This window comes from Syngnathus typhle, linkage group LG17 (genome assembly GCF_033458585.1).
Source record: "Syngnathus typhle isolate RoL2023-S1 ecotype Sweden linkage group LG17, RoL_Styp_1.0, whole genome shotgun sequence".
NCBI lineage: Eukaryota > Metazoa > Chordata > Actinopteri > Syngnathiformes > Syngnathidae > Syngnathus > Syngnathus typhle.
The window spans coordinates 2772097-2789981 of NC_083754.1; the positions used below are offsets into that span (position 1 = coordinate 2772097).

Genomic DNA, 17885 nt, shown 5'->3' on the forward strand with positions numbered 1-17885 from the left:
GGGACTAATCTTTTTTAATTCTATGTCAAGAACGAGCGGCTTCTTCGTAAATTGTCAAATTTCCCACTTTAAAATAGCAAGTGAAGGCACCTCTCGCCACCGCCTGTCCATCCATCCCTTCAGCGGTCTGCGCGCGTGAGAGTGTGTGAGCGTGTGTGTGTGTGTGTGCTTAATGAAGCGTCACTCTCTGTCTTTCTTCCTCCCAGCGAACACAAGCATCACTTGTGGAAAAAACGGCGCTTGACACCGACAAGTTTGTTGTCCAGCACCCCGATCAGTCTTTTTTTTCCGAAGATCTTCCCTTTTCCCGTCTGCGCCTCATCTTCACTTTCTCTTTCTTTTTGAATACCCGGCTCGAGGAAGCCAGTCTTGGCGAAGCGGCTAACACTGGGCGTAGCTGGGGAGGATTTTGCTAGCTCGCCGCTGCAGTGACTGGTAAGAGATCGAGATTTTTTTTTTTTGCTAACACGTTAGCGTCGATTTGTAACTCGTTTTGGCTAATTAATGCCAATTTGAACAAAACGTCACTGACTTGAACGCCCTTTCAGTTTTTCATCGGCTGTCTGGCGTTAAAAGCATAGACCCCGTTATTACACCGCGACTCAACAGTTTGTCTGAATGATAACATCTCAATATCAAAATGTCTTTTTTTCTCTCTTTCTGATGATATATTTCTATATATTTCACATTCAGAATGGAAGAAACCGGTTGATGGGGCGGTGGCAGACAGAACCCGCCACCATGCCGGCGAAAGTCTGCTCCATCAAATATGCAGTCTCGTTTTATAAAATGACGACCCTCTTTTTATCAAGATAATGTGTATTACATTCCACATATGCAATTATCAGTGTTTTTCCATCGACCCCCTCTTTTTCATCCCCCCCTTCCCCATGTCGCGGATGCCCATTGTTCTGGGGGTGCTGGCTGAGTGCTGAGCAATGTTCTTGTCTCATTTAGGAAAAGAAAAAAAAAATCATATTGTTTGCAGCAAAGATAAAAAATCAACTTTTTATATTCACTCACGGAGGCACCATGAATAAATAAATCACCCAGGAGAGACTTGTTAAAAATGTAGCCAGGAAGGCTGTGCCCAAGATTTAGGCTGGAATTTGATCACGGTTGATTAATGTCACCCCTAAAAGTGATCATCTATTGTGCTTTAGGAGTTATGGCTGGAGGGCTGCTCCTTTACACACTCACTTGGTGAGTGAGCGCAACAAGCCACATTACCCACACACCCCCACTAGAACAATGGGGAGGAGAGATGGCTGCCAGTTGCCACAGAATTACTTACCGAAAGCATTTAACAACGTACAAACGTAAGAAAACATTATTCCATAATGCTGTCATTTCCCCCTTTGAGGTTAGGTAGGTCTTTTTTGTGGGCGTAGATGGGTGAGGGATTGGCATCATTCAAAGTATTTTAGCATTTTTAGTTTGACTAATAAAAACACTTCTAAGGTTCAACCGCAAAGGGCTCGGAGACACTCCATTACTCTTAAACGAAAGGTGGGCAAATGCATGGGCTTGTCCGCCCCCATGGTGCACAGATGAGAGAATGGCTGACTCACAGTGTTGGTGGCGTGGCAGGGAAATGGAGGACAGAGACGGACGGCAAGGCACACAGACCAAAGCCTAATGCAATCACATGAAATTGAATTTAGCGCCCATTAAAAGGCTGGCTTATTTTAATTTGGTCATTTCGCTTGATTTGGGAGATAATAGATGACATCTGTTGTAAAGTCGGACAATGCTTGTAGGGAAAAATGCAAAAGTGGTTTTAATGTTACGCATGTTACGTGACATAACTTTATTCTTGTCGTTAAGATTTTATTGTTGTACTTGGTGCATGCTTAGTAGCATGTATCATTTCTTGCCCTGTCACTAGCAGATGTGGACCCTGTTGAGACGAATTGTAAAGAGTCTGTAATGTAGCTGCCACCCTTTGTAAAGAAAAAACAAGAGTGACATTCAGATGGGGCGCCGACCTCAAGCGCGATTGAGCGATCCTAATTTGGGTAGACACAGAAATGTACATCTTTAGACTTTGTAGATATCCTTAGTTGTTGAATGAAAGAAAATGTTCAAAAGTGTAAGGAAAAAAAAAATCTCTTCATGTTCATCTGGATTAGATCGTGCTAAAAATAGACTAGGATTTTCCTTGCCCCGGGTTTTATAGTTTTATTGAAATCTGTTAAGTCATTTTTGCAAAATCTTACTTACCGTCACAAAACAAATCAATCAATTTTCTCATGCAGCAAGTCAGCCAAGTGAAATAAAATAATAAATTGATTATTCAGTCTTCATTTAATGCACCTTTTCAATTGAAATTATTTATTCAAATTCATTCTCAATGAGCACAATCATATCATCGCCTTCCTAAAATAAAAGTTGAATCAAATCCTGAAAATATCCTATCCATTAATCATGAATAATTTTAAGGCCAAAAAAAAAGAAGAAAAAGACAGGCCATTATTTTACCAAGTTAATGATTTTGTCATTTTTATACGGAGGCTTGTGTCTTCGGGCCATTTTGAATTTAATGACCCATTTTGCTCCCAGCTGGCCTCTCAAACCAAGAGAGGAGTTGATTGTTGCATTAATAGACTTGTGAGTCAGGTTGCCCTTAGCCTAAGGACTGGTGTTGGCTGAATCTTTGACTCACAATAAAATCCCCCCCCCCCCCCCCACGCAGTTCTCTAAATCTCAATTGTGACAAGGGCAAGCCTATGCCTCTGGTCATCAGTCTTTTTTCATCCACAACTCATGATCTCCACCCAAAGCGTCATAAAAAATGTTCTGGTTAGCTCTGTTTTAAGCCATGGTAACAACAAAAACAGTAGAAGCTCCATTTAAGATGATTCAATCTGTGGAAACATCTCTGAATCGGTTTCTACGTCATTTGTTGAAGGCAAAGATGAGAATAGGTTGTCACGGTCGGTCGGGCCTGCAGTTGGCACTCGGGCTTTATTCACAAGCAGCTGCAATAATTTGTTGTGTTTGGACTTTCGGAATGCCTTTAGTGGGTGGACAATCCTTTTTCTGTTGCCTTCTATAAATACACGAAGATGATTAGCAAAAATATGCTCACTGCAGTTGCAGGAAGTTTGGCAGTAGATGTAGTTGTGGTTATTAGCTTTGTGTGTCTGGTCAACCGTCCACACTGTTTATCTTCCTGCGACAGGATCAGATTCCATCTGGAACGTGCCTTGTTCCATTCCAAACAGGTCATAATCCTCTTATGGACACAGTTGTTCCACTTATACCAGCCCGGTCCGAGTCCATGTACTCGAAAATCCAAAGTGATGAAGCCTCTGGGGTGCATTTCTTCCACCCTCTCCAGATGCTTCGGTTTTACCTCTTCCGTTGTGTGTGTATGTGTGTAACTCTTCTATCTTGTGTCAGCCATCCAAGCCACCAGCTGGTCCAAAGCTCGGCTGATCTCATTTACCCTCAGAGAGGAGCCTGTTTGTGGGCAGACAGCCCATTATGGAGATGATCCAGCACCTCTTCAAGTTACAAATTAGCCTTAGTTTGCCTGTTGCTGGATCCTTTCTATGCAACGCGTGGACTTGAAAAGAATCCCCGCCATCGTTCTTATCTCCAAGGGGGGGAAAGGTTAAAAGCATCAGAGGAACACCTGCCCCACTAATGCACTTCCTCTACGGAGGTGCTAGCTAGACTCCCTGCGTTGTCTCGTGGGATCAATATTAAAGCTCTGAACCGTCCCTGAAAGTCTCGGTAGGTGGTGGGCACCATCCAGGCTGTATCAGGGCCAAGACGGCTGGGGCCTTGTCACCGTCTCGACCTTCTTTGTTTGGCGGCTGACTGAGCCTGAACCTCTTCATCACCACCATTGTTTCATTTCTGGGCCACATTGAGTTCACGACTATCTCGAAAGCATTCAAGGGCATTTAAAAAAAAAAAAAAAATCTTCGGGAGAAAGTCCAGCGAGTCCCGAGGATTAGTAGCAGCCTTTCTAATCGCTTGTACAGTGTCTGTGAACCAGGTGGTTGTCACGCAACCTGCTGTTCTATTTCAAACATCTGAAGTAAACAAGGAGACACAAAAACTGGAAACTGACAATTCCGTGCACGATTGCTGGTTTCTTCTGCACAAGGTAGGTTTGTGGAACCAGTGATGTCATTTTTAAAATGATGTATTTCAATTTTGGTAAATCGTGATGCAATATATTGTAATGGAGAAAATGTCCCGTCCTTAAGCTCCCTGCTCGCTCAGCGGCTTCCACTGTCTATTCAAAGCAGCTTGCTTTGTTTGGAATTTGTGTGATGGTCAGAGGCGGTTGGTTTCCTGACCTCAAGTCGGGGGTGTTTGGAGAATGTTTATGCTCTGATAAGTGTTCCGTTGATACAGGCAGCTCAGTAGTTTGAATGTTCTGCAGTTTTCTGCTAGGATCGGCTATTCTCCTTGAAATTTTGGTCATATTGAGATTGTTGTCAATTTTCTTTAAGCATAATATGATTTTTATCACTTACATCTCATGAGTTTAATTTACCGGGATGGATGATCCAGACTGCTGTTGTGCCTTTGTGGCAATTGAATGGGCAATCTTCGGCCCCATGCCAGGATGGGGCGTCTTGATTCTGACTTTCACCCCCCGACACACACTCACACACTCATAATGTTGTCCCATTGGAGGTCACTCGAATCAGGCTATTGGCAGCAATTGAAGAGTAAAATATTCATAAAGTTTGGCAATGTTCTGCTTCAGATCTTTGAACTTTATAAATACAATATTTTATTAAAGCAAAACGATCTGTTTCTCAGACATTTGCTACGGCTTGCAAATGCAACTTTTTGTCACGTGAATACTTTATGAACAGGTCAGAGCCCCGCAGCTGAGCATCTTGTGAGATAAAAGCACATCAATTACAGGGTCAGAGGGCAACAAACGCTCATTAACCATGCCCAAAAAAAACCCCAGACCCATAGCATCCTGGCCGTCTTATTGATGAACCTGAAATGAATCCATCAAAATGTTATAGTCACCACAAATTAATATAAAAAATAGATCAAGATTAAACCTCAAAACTTTTACTCTTTCGGCCATAATCCTATTATGTGATACCTTGTGCTGGGGTGTGTAGACTTTTTCTACCCACGATAGTAAAAAGCTGCATCAGCAACAAAACCCACTTTCTTTTCTACCATGGTCCTTCCCCCACCCCCAGCATCCTTGCTTCCTTCCCCCACCCACAATCCTTCTCTTTGATTACTATTTGGAGTAGGCCCCGGGGATAGAAGAAGGTCCACAGAATGCATTTGTGTGGACACACTCGTGTACTGTGAAAGCAGGCTTGAATTTCTGCTCACACAATTCATACTTGCCTACGGATGGCCGGCTAAATTGAGGCAATGAAGAGTGTGCGATTGAATATACTGCAAACTTAATTTTCAAGCTACCGTAATTTTCGGACTATAAGTCGCACCGGAGTACAAGTCGCACCAGCCATAAAATGCCCCAAAAAGTGGAAAAAAACATATATATGTATACAAGTCGCTCCTGAGTATAAGTGGCCCCCCCCCCACCCAAACTATGAAAAAAAACGCGATTTATAGTCCGAAAATTACGGTAATTTGATTGTCATATTTATAAGCTGATTTGGTGTAAACAGAACGATGGAAATTTCGTCTGTGTTTAAATATGCTGATGATTTGACCTGATTATTCAAGCACAGCATGTTTGTGTCTAGACATCCAGTAAAGCTTACTGGTCGGTCTCTATGCAGCTCTGGACGTCTTCCAGTTATTGACAGTGTTTATCCAAGCACTGTACACACACGTTTTGTTTATGGCCCAGTGCGGGTATTAAGAAGGGATGATTCCGAGGAGGGATGAGCTCACCTTACATAGCCGCCTTGATCGCTATTAGCTTATTTTGAGGAGTATTAAGTGGAATAAGAATGACAACATAAGTAAACATCCTGTTCCGGAATACAAAACTAACCGCAAGACCCTAATGTGTTAAAAAAAAAAAAAAACGCTATTTATGTTGCAGGCTAGTTTCATCTAAAACTTTTTTGGTGTGGTTTCGAAGTATTTGTGTGGGTTTGTTTGATCGCAGTAAGTGTGCGGCTCATCATTGAGGCTTGTGGAAAATGTATCGTGGGAGGCAAGTACTTATGACAAGGCCGCACAGACGGGCACAATGGCAACATAAGTGATGAAGAACCAAGCAGAGTTTTTATTCTTTGCTGCTTTCTTCTGCTTTTGTTTGGCCGAAACAGCGAAGGAAACAATTTAGGAAGTAGGAGTCAGGAAGTGTGTGTAGGTGAAATGAAATCATAACAAAACCCTCTTAGGAATTATTCTCACCATCATATCGTGTAGGATGCTCTTCAAAAAAAAAATTTCACAGCAGTTTATTTGTAAGCCTCTTGTTAAACTTTGCTGGCATTTCAAATCCACCTGTGAAGAAGGCTTGGGTATAAGCAGCTTTTCTCACAGCCACCCGTTGTCATTACTCAACTTCTCAGGTTGGTCCAGCATATTGGAATTGCAGTGTGTATGACTGCATGGGCTGTTTTTTTTTTTTTTTTTTGGGCCTCTCCCCTCTGGCTGAGCTCAGCTGCTCCGGCCATCTGTGCAAAGGCAAAAAGGATGGTGCGAGAAGGGTTGGGGTGATGATGGTGGTGGGGACATTGAAGAAGTGAAGTTTGCTCAGAACGAGTTGACAAAGGAGGACGGAACAAGGAGAGAAAGAAAAAAAAGAGATTGTTTTCACAAAGTTTGGAACGCCGGGATGATGATGTGTCGCCTTCCAGAAATAGGACAGTGACTTTGCGCTGTACGCCATTAGGTCAGTGGAAAGTAGGATGATGAAACATGTCTGGATTTTAAAGTCAGACGAGCAAATACCGCTCCATAGTGATCTCATTTTTTTTCACATTTTGTTTTTTTCTTCTCTCTGCTTCTCTTTCCCACCCGCCTCTTTGTTCCCAAGCTCCCCAGGCCAAACATCCTCCTCAAGTTGGCCTCTGCTTTGCCTAATGCCTTTAAGGTTGCCTCACGACCAAAAACCAGGTCCTCATTCCGTTTCTAAATGTTTCCTGCTAGTCTGTCCAACTCATGCCTTCATTTTTTTTTTCTTCTCACCCCATTCTAACGGTTAGTACCTAATGAAAATGTTGTAAAATTGAGGCTGATAATAGATGACAGCTTTTATCACAGATGGTTGCCCTTTATCTGCCCTCATATGCTTCACATCCTGTCTCATGTCCTCAGTTGTTCATGGTGTCTTCAGCGTGTCCACACTCATCGAAGGCATTCCTGACTGACTTTCCTTTTGTGTGCGCGGACATTATTATCTGAAATAAAGTGTGAATTGTCTTTGAGAAAATTGCTTCACTCGTTCAGTGCCAGTGACGGTTATAGACGTCAAAGATATTAACTGGGTTATTATGTCATTATGTGTGTGTGACTCTCAATGATAACAACATTCCAGGAAAAGAAATGTCTGTCTGTTATTGCTGTGTTTTTTTTTGTTTTTTTTAAACTAACTTTGTTTTTTGCTTTTTTACTATTTGTCCCTGCAGACAAAGACCTGTGTCCAGATCTTGAGCAATCCAATTCAAACTGAAGTGAACTGGACAGATCACTTCTCTAGAAGAGGAGATGAAACCAGATGGGGTTATCACAGCAACACTGGAGCCAATGGAAACTTTAGAATCCGATCCAGTAGGTGACTTATCACCGGGTACAGGGCAGGAACCCAGCCAGGGATCCGGTGCAGGGGAGGAGGAACCGGCACAGCGGCCTGAAGAGGCGGTTCCACCCCAGCTAGAAAAGTCCAAGGAATCTCCAGCCGCTAAGACCGCAAACAAAATCTCGGCAGACCCCAAAGCCAAGACCACAACCAAGACCATGCAGAAAACAAAAGCCACCACCTTGACCAAGACCACATCTGGCTCACGACCCAGCACGGCCTCGAGCCGCCTATCAAATGGCTTGTCTAAGCCCCAGAGCAACGGTGTGACCAAAAAGACCACACCTACCTTGGATAAAAAGAGCACGGCAACCTCTGCAGCCCCAAAGAAACCAACAGCTGCCGTCCCGGCCCCGAGGAGCACGGTGAAAGTAATTGAAAGAAAAACGGCATCCCCTGCCACCAATGGCGCCAAGTCCACAGTAGGAACCACGGCAATGAAGAAGACAACATCCGCAGCGGTTAACGGTGTTAGAACCAGCACGGCAACTGCTGCCAAGAAACCTCCAGGTTGGTCCAAATGATACAAATGAAACCTTGCTGGAGAAATGTAAACGACATTGTCAGCTGCGAGGGAAATGGAATCCATTCACACCCATTAGATGAATTCAGCACACAAATTAGACACGCAAGAACGACTGCTGCATTTGCCCTCAATGCGAACGGCGTACTGTATGAAAGAAAAGTGTCTGACCTAGATTGCATAATGTACAATACATTGTTCTTCACATTCCTCATAATCCTTCTATTGTCACCTTCCCGTTTCCTTTCCACAGCTCCTAAACCTGCCTCGACAACTTCAGCAAAGCCCACCACTGCACTGAAGACAGATAAGCCCCCTATTTCCAAGACCAGGTAGGTGTTACATGAAGTCAATCAAAAATCAAATGTGTCATTTAATATTGGGGTCCTAAAAAAAATGATTTCCCCCAGGAAATTGCAAACATTCCAAATTATTACAGTACAATTCCTACCTTGGTCAAATTTTTGTGATTTTTTTTTTTTTTCATTTTATGACAACAAACACAAATTAATTAATTTGGCTGTTCAAACAACAAACATGAGCAATGAATGATTATTTTAATAATTATATTCAATATTTTTTTCAATTAATGGATATATCAACCAAAAAAAGATTTCAATTTCAGTCCCTTTGTGAAAAGCTAAGAAATTCGTGCTGTCATTAAAAACATGAAATAAGTCAATTCAATTGTTGATTATTACAAAAGAAAATAGGATGCGACCAAATGATGCGCTTGTGTGACCAACTGAGAAAGTCAGGCTGGCAAAAAAGTGAAATAAAACCCTCAACTAGGTTGACAAAGGTCCTTTTATGGTAAATAAACACAACCCCGTAGCAATAAGTCACAATGATATCCTGTGAAGAGGCACACTGGTGCTAAGTAGGCCAGAGACCACCTGATGTCGAAACAAGCCTTAGAGGAAGGCCCCAAAGGGTTTCACCCAACCTTTTTATAGGTCTGCATGTGAAAGAAAAAAAAAAAACACTGTTCAGTGAGAAAGACAACCATGCACCAAAGCGTTTGTCCTAAACATTTAAATACAAAACATTTATAATAATAGGATTGTGTTAGGCAATAGAATTAAGCGAGCTGCACTGAAGTTCAATTTAGGTGTCCTCTGGGCCTCTTCCTGTTCTACCTGGCTTGGCTCGCAGTTGGATTGTGGAGATTACACTCAGATTACAGATTTATACCGTGGTAGAAGCTCATGACAAGGGCATGTTGGGAACTCTCACTAGCCATCTTTAATGGCCTCTGTATTTACATCCAGAGCTGCGCTATATATGTGCAGCTCGGACCTCGGGAACAGCATGTCATCACGGAGCATATGCTCATTTGTCGGCATGATACCGGAATGAAAAGGAGATGGGAGGGTGCACGTGTCTGCTTTCCCTGCAGATGCTGCACGGTGAAGTCAAACAAAAATGGCGCTGGTGTATACATGGCTCCATGCCTTGTGTCCCAGTTGTCATGCTTAGCGCATGGACACAGAGAGAAAAAAAACTGTATTTAAGATTAAAACTGCAGAATAGATTCGTATTGTGGCCATCAGGTGAACTTTAAAGTCTTGCTTTTATTTTCCAACGTCATGCCCGCAGCCGCCCATGCTCTCATTAGTCACGGTCTTTTTCTCGTTGATGGTCCCACTGGGATAGTAAATGATTGCAGCGGATTCAATTCCGCCCTCCTTGTGATCTAACAAATTGCCCGCTGATGTAATGCTCCGACAGTAAATGCGTGCGGTCGTCAGGTTTCTCGCCCCAGACGCTATTGCAGGGGTCGTAAATCACCGCCACTGCTCTGGGCGCGGCCCGTTGACTGGGCAATGCAGTATTTTGGTCGGCTTGGCTTTATAGAGGTTGCTACCGCAGACCTTATTAGCAAATGGCTATAGTGGGAATCACCAGTGGGAGGGGTGAGTGGATGAAGCAATGGCGTCATGGTGGATTGGGATCTAAAAGTGTGTTTGTGGGTGTTCATACACACACATATGTGATAAAAATAATATCCATTTTCTGTACCGCTCTGTCCCCACAGGGGACATAATAATAATAAATGTAATAATCATAGTTATTATAATTATAATAATAAAAAAATATAATATGATTTAAAATGATAGACAATAAATTATAAAAAGTTGAGTGGTCTGACCGTGTTGTGCTCTTTGAACTGAATCTCATGGGATTGTTAAAAGGTTAATAGCGCTGACCGGGATTAGTTTAGCTTTGGGACTTACCAAATGCTGTTGGGCCAACACGAGGACAACACATATGAAAAACAGTTTAAAGACATCTCGTCGAATCATTTGGTAATTCCGTCAACCTGGTGTGCCAACCTCAACTCAATCTGTTTTATCTTTTGTTTGTGTTATTGCATATGGGCTTGTTTGCGCCCTCCATTTTTCTCCCAAACAGCACTCCTTTTGTTCGCTAATATTTATCACCAGTGTGACCGAGTTTAACCAGCAGTTACCATTGTCTGGTTAGGACACCTGCGGAGAAATGGAAGCGGAGGGAAAACAACAGTCATGATCTCATTTGGAGGCCAGAATTCTCCAACAATTAAATCCCCTAAGTGCCCTCATTCGCATGATTGCATCTTTTCCCCGATGTCTCAGCTTCTGGATTAAGAATTTGAAAAAATATTTTTTTTATAATATGATGCCAAAATGATCTTTGGAGGGCTGGGTTTGGTCCGTCCGTCGCGATTTGTGTTGCCTTCGCTGCGGGGAATCGTTCTTTTCGATAGCGAATCCCGTTATTTAAATGTTAAACTGGCTGGTGGTTGAAAGGGGAACAAATCAGCCCCAGCAGGCAGCCATGTTTTTTTCAGCTAATAATTGAGAACATTTCTATTTGCAACAAAAGCTAGCGTTATCATGACTCCTCAGGCAAAGTTCTTGTTTGCTTCTTGCTGTGTGCCTCAGTCTGCCCATAGCAACTAGCCACATGAGTCATCTGATTTTTGCATCTCCAATGCCTTTTTTGGCATTAACATTGACTCAAATGCACTGTGGTGAAAATGAAGAGAGGGGGAAGAAGAAAAAAAAAAGCAGCTGTTTTTGTTTCTTTTCTTTTTTTTTATTACTTGCCATGTTTTGAATTTTCATAATGAGGGCCAAGTGACCTCCTTTTCAGAACCACAGTGTGCCTTCTGTGTCATTCAGCTGAAAGCGATCATGGCCACAGAATGAATAGAAGCTTACAATAATTCAATTATCTACGTCGCACTGTTTTCAGATATTGCCAAACGTTGGGGAAACATCTTGTAATCTCCAAACGCACCAGAGCCCGACAACTGCGGCTCAGTCCGATTTCATTCGCAGAGAGATAAAATAACGTGTAATCAGATGAACGTTTCCCTCTCAACATGCCTGCTCTCGTTTTTCTCTCTCAGTGGACTAGTTCTTTTCCAGCGTTCTATAAAGTAGTCGTGCCATTTCAGATGATCCCTTTTACTTTGACGGCAAGGCGAACATGAACGCTGTCCTTGAATATTCCGCCTGCAAAAGAAAAATCCAGTATCGAGGCACGAAAAGTTTTTTTTAAGACCAATTTTGCTAACCAATGACTTATTTTAATTTAGGGGTTATTTGCTACAATCATTTTTTTTTTTTCCTTGTTTCAAGGACCTTTGTTCATCTGTGCAGGCCTTTCCCTACATTTTTAAACTTCCCCAAATAAATTATAAAGTAACAACATGCCTAAATATCTATTTGCTTTCAATTCACAAAGTCGTTTAGTCGCCACATTTTAGTGACAATATCCGCATTTAAATTCAATACTTTGTACTTTTACAACATCCCAGTTCAGTTACGGGCTGTTGATTCTGCTCTTATTTCATATCTCCAAAACTATGTTCCATCACATTTTCCAAATTGTGGCCTGCACACAGGATTTGCTCATTCACCATGCGTGTGCAAGTAGGAGAAGCCGAGAAGTCTTTTTTCTTTTTTTTTTTCTCTCCTTCCTTTCACTATTAAAGATTAACGTGGCCCCAGCCGTCTTTGCTTTCCGCACAGTTCTCTTCCCGTCAAGTCTTTATTTAGAAACTGGCGGTTAGTGTAGCATGTACCCCGAAGACTGCTCACCATAGCCTTGTCGATGTAGGTTACTTTACTCAGAACTGACACACAGTCAGCTTCAGGGTCTAGGCAGGCGATCGTAGCACGCAGGCTGATGCATACTGTCATTTTATTATGAGATGGTATCGGTCCAGAGACCAAGAAAAGGGATGATGCATCTCGAGGGTACATTTTCATTCACTTCCTGTCCCACTTAATGCTTCTTCAATGAAGTTTATGCACTTTTACAAATTGTAAACAAACTAGTCCTACAGAGGGCAGTTTGGGGGTTAAGATCAATTTCCTTAAACGGCTTACATAAGGATTAGGTCCGATGCCACATCTGTGTTAGATGAAGTCAGTTTACGGTCACTGCTAAATCAACACTAATCTAATCCAATTAATTAAGAGAAGACTATCCTTTATTTATGAAGCGGCAAGACACCTTTGGTTTTGTTTACAACGTTTCTTCAGTGATTCAATTTAACCTGTTGGATCACAGAGTGAAGCATAACCAAAGATTCTCTGCTGATTGTCCACATTGAACTGAGGTTCCTAACCTGTCTGCTACTTTTGCCCAATTTTTCCTTTCAGCAGACCCACAACAGCGTCCCGTCCTAGCACAGGCTCAACTCGACCGCCCTCCACCATTACAACCAAGAGCTCTGCAGCTACTTCCAAACCTGCCACCCCTAAAACTTCCAACGCCGCATCCAAATCAGCCTCATCTACTCCCTCTGCTGTCAAAACTCCAACATCACAAACATCTAGAAACATCACCCTTGCAAAAAAAGGTACAGCGTTCTCTTTTTGTGATGATATTTTCCTTCCCGTATGTTCTTTTATCCATACTTTGTGTTGTTCTTCCTAGATGTTACCAAATCATCCACCCCTGCAGCCAAAAGGTCCGCAGACTCTCCACTCAGCCGACCTTCTGCAACGATGAAATCAACAACGCCCAAACTCGCTTCAAAATCCGACAGTATAACCAAAAAGGCACCCGTAAGCAAGGTTTCGGACACAAAGACACCAAATCGTTCCAAAACACAAGAGAATAAGTCAGCACCTTCCAAGGATGTCTCAAAGACCCCTGCCTCCAAAACAATGGCAGCCAAGAATACTAGCGCCAAGAAAACTGTGGGCAGCAGCACCCCGACACCTGTGAAGCGTGGCCCCAAAGTAGAAGAAGCTGCTGGAAGTGGAAAGGAAATTGCTGCTGCTGTAGCTGCTGCAGCAGCAATTGCTAGTGCAGCCATGGCCATTGCAGGGTCAGATGAGCCACAAGTACCCGCTGAAGTGGCCTTGGTGGAATCTCATGAAGATACCGCCGAACAAATGGCTCCTCAGATTGCATCATCCTTTGACGTACAAGGAATAACTTCAGTTCTAACTCCAGAGGCTTCACCGGAACAAGTACATGAACTAACATCAGAAATTCAACAAGGAACAATATCGGAACCTATACGAGAACCTACACCAGAACCTACACGAGAACCATCACCAGAGCTGACTCCACAACCAACACAATATGTCAGAGAACCTACACCAGAATTTATACGAGAGCCTACACCAGAACCTGTCAGAGAACCTACACCAGAATTTATACGAGAGCCTACACCAGAACCTGTCAGAGAACCTACACCAGAATTTATACAAGAGCCTACACCAGAACCTGTCAGAGAACCTACACCAGAATTTATACGAGAACCTACACCAGAGCCTGTCAGAGAACCAACACCAGAGCCTTTACAGCAACCGACACCAGAATTCATTCGAGAACCTACACCAGAGCCGGTCAGAGAACCAACACCAGAACCCCAACGAGAGCAATCACCAGAACCTCTCAGAGAACCAACACCAGAACCCCAACGAGAGCAATCACCAGAACCTCTCAGAGAACCAACACCAGAACCCCAACGAGAGCAATCACCAGAACCTCTCAGAGAATCGTCCCCCGAATCTATGACAGAACTTACACCAGAACATGTGCATGACATCACACCGCAGCCCCTGCGAGAGCACACACCAGAACCCGAGCATGATTCAAGTCCAGAACCCTTGCGAGAAACAACACCAGAAGTCCTACGGGATCTGACACCAGAAACATTCCAAGAACAAAACCATGAAAGCCTACATGAATCAAAGCCTGAGCTACTGCGAGAAATGACACCAGAGCCCAAAGAAGAACTGGTTCATGCAGGTCAAATGTCTCCCGAGGTTCCTGATGAAACATTCTCTCAGCTCACAGAGGAGCCATACCAAGGCGCTGGATTAACTCATGAACCAGCCTACGATTTTCAACAGCCAGCACCAAATGACCCTTTCAGATTCCAACAGTCCGCAAGTGAATCGGTTCCTTCCCTCGGAACTACCGTCATGTCTCCTCCCTGTTCCCCACCAGTCCCGGTTTCTCCTGTCAGAGAATTCCACAATCCCTCTGCTGCTCTGCTGAACATGGATATCCAACCAGATCCTTGGAACAGGAACCAGACGTTGGAGCCGTGTGATATTGATCCCCAGCCGTCTCACGGTATGATGAACTTCCCGACCGAGGGCTATAATGACCAGGATGAAGAATGGGAGACGAGGAGAAATGAAGAGGAAGATGAGGAAGAGAATCGGATGACTTGCACAGACACGTTTGGTATGATGGCACAGCCTCAATGTTTGGGCGCCTCAACCACGGAGGATTTCATTTCGGGGGACATGCCGTCGCCTCGTGAAAAAGAAGTAGCAGTGGAAAAGGCAGATGAAGAAATAAATGAAGATGATGAGGATGAGGATGAAGAAGATGAGGAACAGAGGAGATTAGGCCACCAGCTCTCCTCCATGATCACTGATATGAGCACATCGCAGCCCTCTGAGGAGTTCCAAGTCAGACCTTCAGCTTTTGGTGGTTCTAGCGGCTGGCACTGTGACGACTTGGGAATGGACTCGGAAGACGTTAGCAGCTGCACCAGCAGCCGACAACAGGGCATTTCGGACCTCAGCAGCACCCAGCACACCGCCATCTTGGAAGGTACTCAAAGTTCAGACGCCCTGATTGACTCAAGCCTCCGTGGCTCCGAAGGCGACGGTAACTTCATGGGCTCTCCCAACGTGGAAACCCTCGCCAATGAAGAAGATGACGACGATGACGAACGTGTGGATGAAATGGATTTAAGTTCGGAGAGAGCAGAGGAACATCATAAAGCGTTCCAGCAGGGAGAACGAGATGAGGACGACGAGGATGAAGATATCGAAATGCACAGTGACGGAGTAACAGAAAGTTGTGACAATGCAGAAGAAGAGGACTCCAACGAGGAGGGACATTTAGACAACCTCAATCGCGCAGATCCTCCCGCTACTTCTTGGGGTCAGACCAACCCTTTTGCAGATACCTGGGCTCAGCCTCAGCCGGCCTCGCGCCCGTCTGTCTCCTCCCCTAGCCCGATCTCAGATCACGCTGCAGGAGAGTCCGAAAGCCCGATGCAGTCCCCTGCCCAAACCGGTTTCTTGGCTTCTCTCTCAGGACAAGACTCTGAGCAGCAGCAGCAGCAGCAGTCATTCTATAAAATGGACACCTCCGTTCCTGAAGATACTGAGCTTGCTCTGGCAGCTGTAGGCATACCCGAGTCTCCAGCACAGGCCGCCCACAGCGGCAGCGAGACGAGCACACCAGAAGAACTACGTGACTACGACAGCAGCTCAGGCGTGGAATCCCGCTCTGATAAACAACACACTCCGGTTCCTGCTTCACTCCAGCCTGACTTAGAGCAAGATCTGGGTATTCACCTGGAGAAAGGCGACGGAGAAGAGGAAGAGGCTGAGACGCTGCCGGCCGATGAGGTCCCCGGAACAGGACCCCCAACTGCTCCGGCATCTGCCCCGTCTTCTCCTACAACCTCTGTAGATGAAGCCAGCGACACAGAGGGCGAGATGCAGATCAATGAACCTGATGCACCGACGATGATGATGGGTGAAAGCGCTGCGTTCGAAAGTCCTACTCCGACAAGCAATTTGCCTGCCCTGGATGAAGATGGCGAGGCAGGAGAAGCACCGGCAGGTGAAGAGGATGAAGGTGAGACCACTCCTCAGTCTGCAAATTCTGTGGCCTCATACGGCTTTGACTGCACCACGTCCAACTCTAACGCCCACTCCGTGGCAGAGAGCTGCGGAAGGAGCCCAGGCATCTTCTCCCTAGAAAATATGGAGCAGTTGTCCGAGGAGGCCAAGGACCCGTCGCTCATCAAGGAGCTCACCTTACCATCTGCCGCCGCTGCTACCGCTCAGGCCGAGGATCTCCTGGGCCGACCTGTGGACTTGATGCCGTTGAGTTTTCCGGAAGATAAACAACCCGGTCTAGATGAGGGCCACTACATGTTTGGAGGTGAGATTAGCGCACAGCACATGGAAGAGATGGATCCATTGGAGGCAAGTCACCACCTCGGGCCTCTGGAATCTGCAAATACAGATGACAACCAACCGTCCTACTACTCCACCATATGTGATAAGACTGATTATCTTGAAGGTAATGTATAAGCCCTTCACAAGTATCCCTGGAATGCACCTTTTCCCCCGCAACCCTCCCCCCTCTTTACCTAGTGTTTGTCTTCTCTCCTGTTGAGTTAGATTGTTTAGAAGAACAAAATGGAGAGCGAGATATTAGGAAGTTGTTTTAAAAAAAGAAAAAAAATTACCAAGAAAATGTTGTTGACCGTAGGGATTTTTAAAATGAAGGCTCCTTCACTGTTACGGCCACGTTTTGAAGTCTACAGCTTAAATTGATCCAATGTATCATAACCGAGAGCATTTTCTAGTAGACACTGCGAATTCGGTGAAGGGTATTGACTGATTGATCCAACGGGACTGAACTTTTAAACTGAAGGGAAAAAAAAAAATGGACTGTATTTATCCTACTGTTTTTACCAATCGATTGTCAATGTTTTTTTTTTATTTGGTTTCTGTTTCTTTTTGTCAATCCCCATCCTCCCTATTTTGTGTATATACACTCAGCGTTCACCGTAGTGATACTTAACACGCTCAATGCGCTTTTAAGAGGTTTTTATTTGGGGGGGGGGGGGGGGGGGTTGCAAGATAGGTATTACACTACAGACGTGTCAAGGTAGGTAAGGAAGTCTTAGATTGATTATGGTGACGTTTTTAACTGTGTCGGGTTATGTCGTTTGCATAGATTGCTAAGGTGTATAACGAGCAAGTAGCATACAGTATTTCAGGCTTTGGGTTTTTAAGTGGCTAGATTACAACGTCGCGTGGCTGAAAAGACGAAATAGTCCAGCGTTTGTGATTCGGCCACGGATTGCTCATCATCTCTCTCTCGCAGCTTTACATCCATAGTGGACGTTTGGTTAACTCTTTCAACAATACTATATTGCATGTTTAACTAGCAAAAAAGACTGTGTACTACCCGATAACGGAATTCTGCTCTAGGTATATTCATAAAATAATGTTTTACAACTAGGTTCTCTTTCAAAATTCCATTAAAACATCCTTGCAAGGCATTGTTCCTGTTTCTTATTTTTCCTCTGTCTTTCCAGCAAATGACTACCCTTGTGTTTCAGTCACTGTGTAT

At 44.1% G+C, this 17885-nt stretch overlaps 1 protein-coding gene across 4 annotated transcripts; it reads left to right on the plus strand.

The window, feature by feature from the left end:
- The first annotated feature begins 89 nt into the window (after window positions 1-89).
- On the plus strand, window positions 90-17814 carry prr36b (proline rich 36b). 4 transcript variants are annotated; one of them, XM_061303007.1, is made up of 6 exons: window positions 90-435; window positions 7557-8236; window positions 8503-8581; window positions 12908-13107; window positions 13185-16373; window positions 16461-17814. In XM_061303007.1, exons 2-6 carry the CDS (start codon window positions 7636-7638, stop codon window positions 16832-16834), a joined length of 4443 nt encoding a protein of 1480 aa, XP_061158991.1. In that variant the 5' UTR covers window positions 90-435; window positions 7557-7635; the 3' UTR covers window positions 16835-17814. The 4 variants fall into 4 exon arrangements, with proteins under 4 accessions (XP_061158991.1, XP_061158990.1, XP_061158988.1 ...); XM_061303006.1 differs by having other exon boundaries at window positions 13185-14153; window positions 14202-17814; XM_061303004.1 differs by having other exon boundaries at window positions 13185-17814.
- Window positions 17815-17885: the final 71 nt, after the last annotated feature.

Bases quoted from the DNA above. Each gene is read 5' to 3' on its own strand.
- prr36b (XM_061303004.1), top strand. From the start codon at position 7,636: ATGAAACCAGATGGGGTTATCACAGCAACACTGGAGCCAATGGAAACT. The intron at 8,237-8,502 runs GTTGGTCCAAAT...TCCTTTCCACAG, and splicing joins TGCTGCCAAGAAACCTCCAG to CTCCTAAACCTGCCTCGACA. The intron at 13,108-13,184 runs GTACAGCGTTCT...TGTTCTTCCTAG, and splicing joins CATCACCCTTGCAAAAAAAG to ATGTTACCAAATCATCCACC.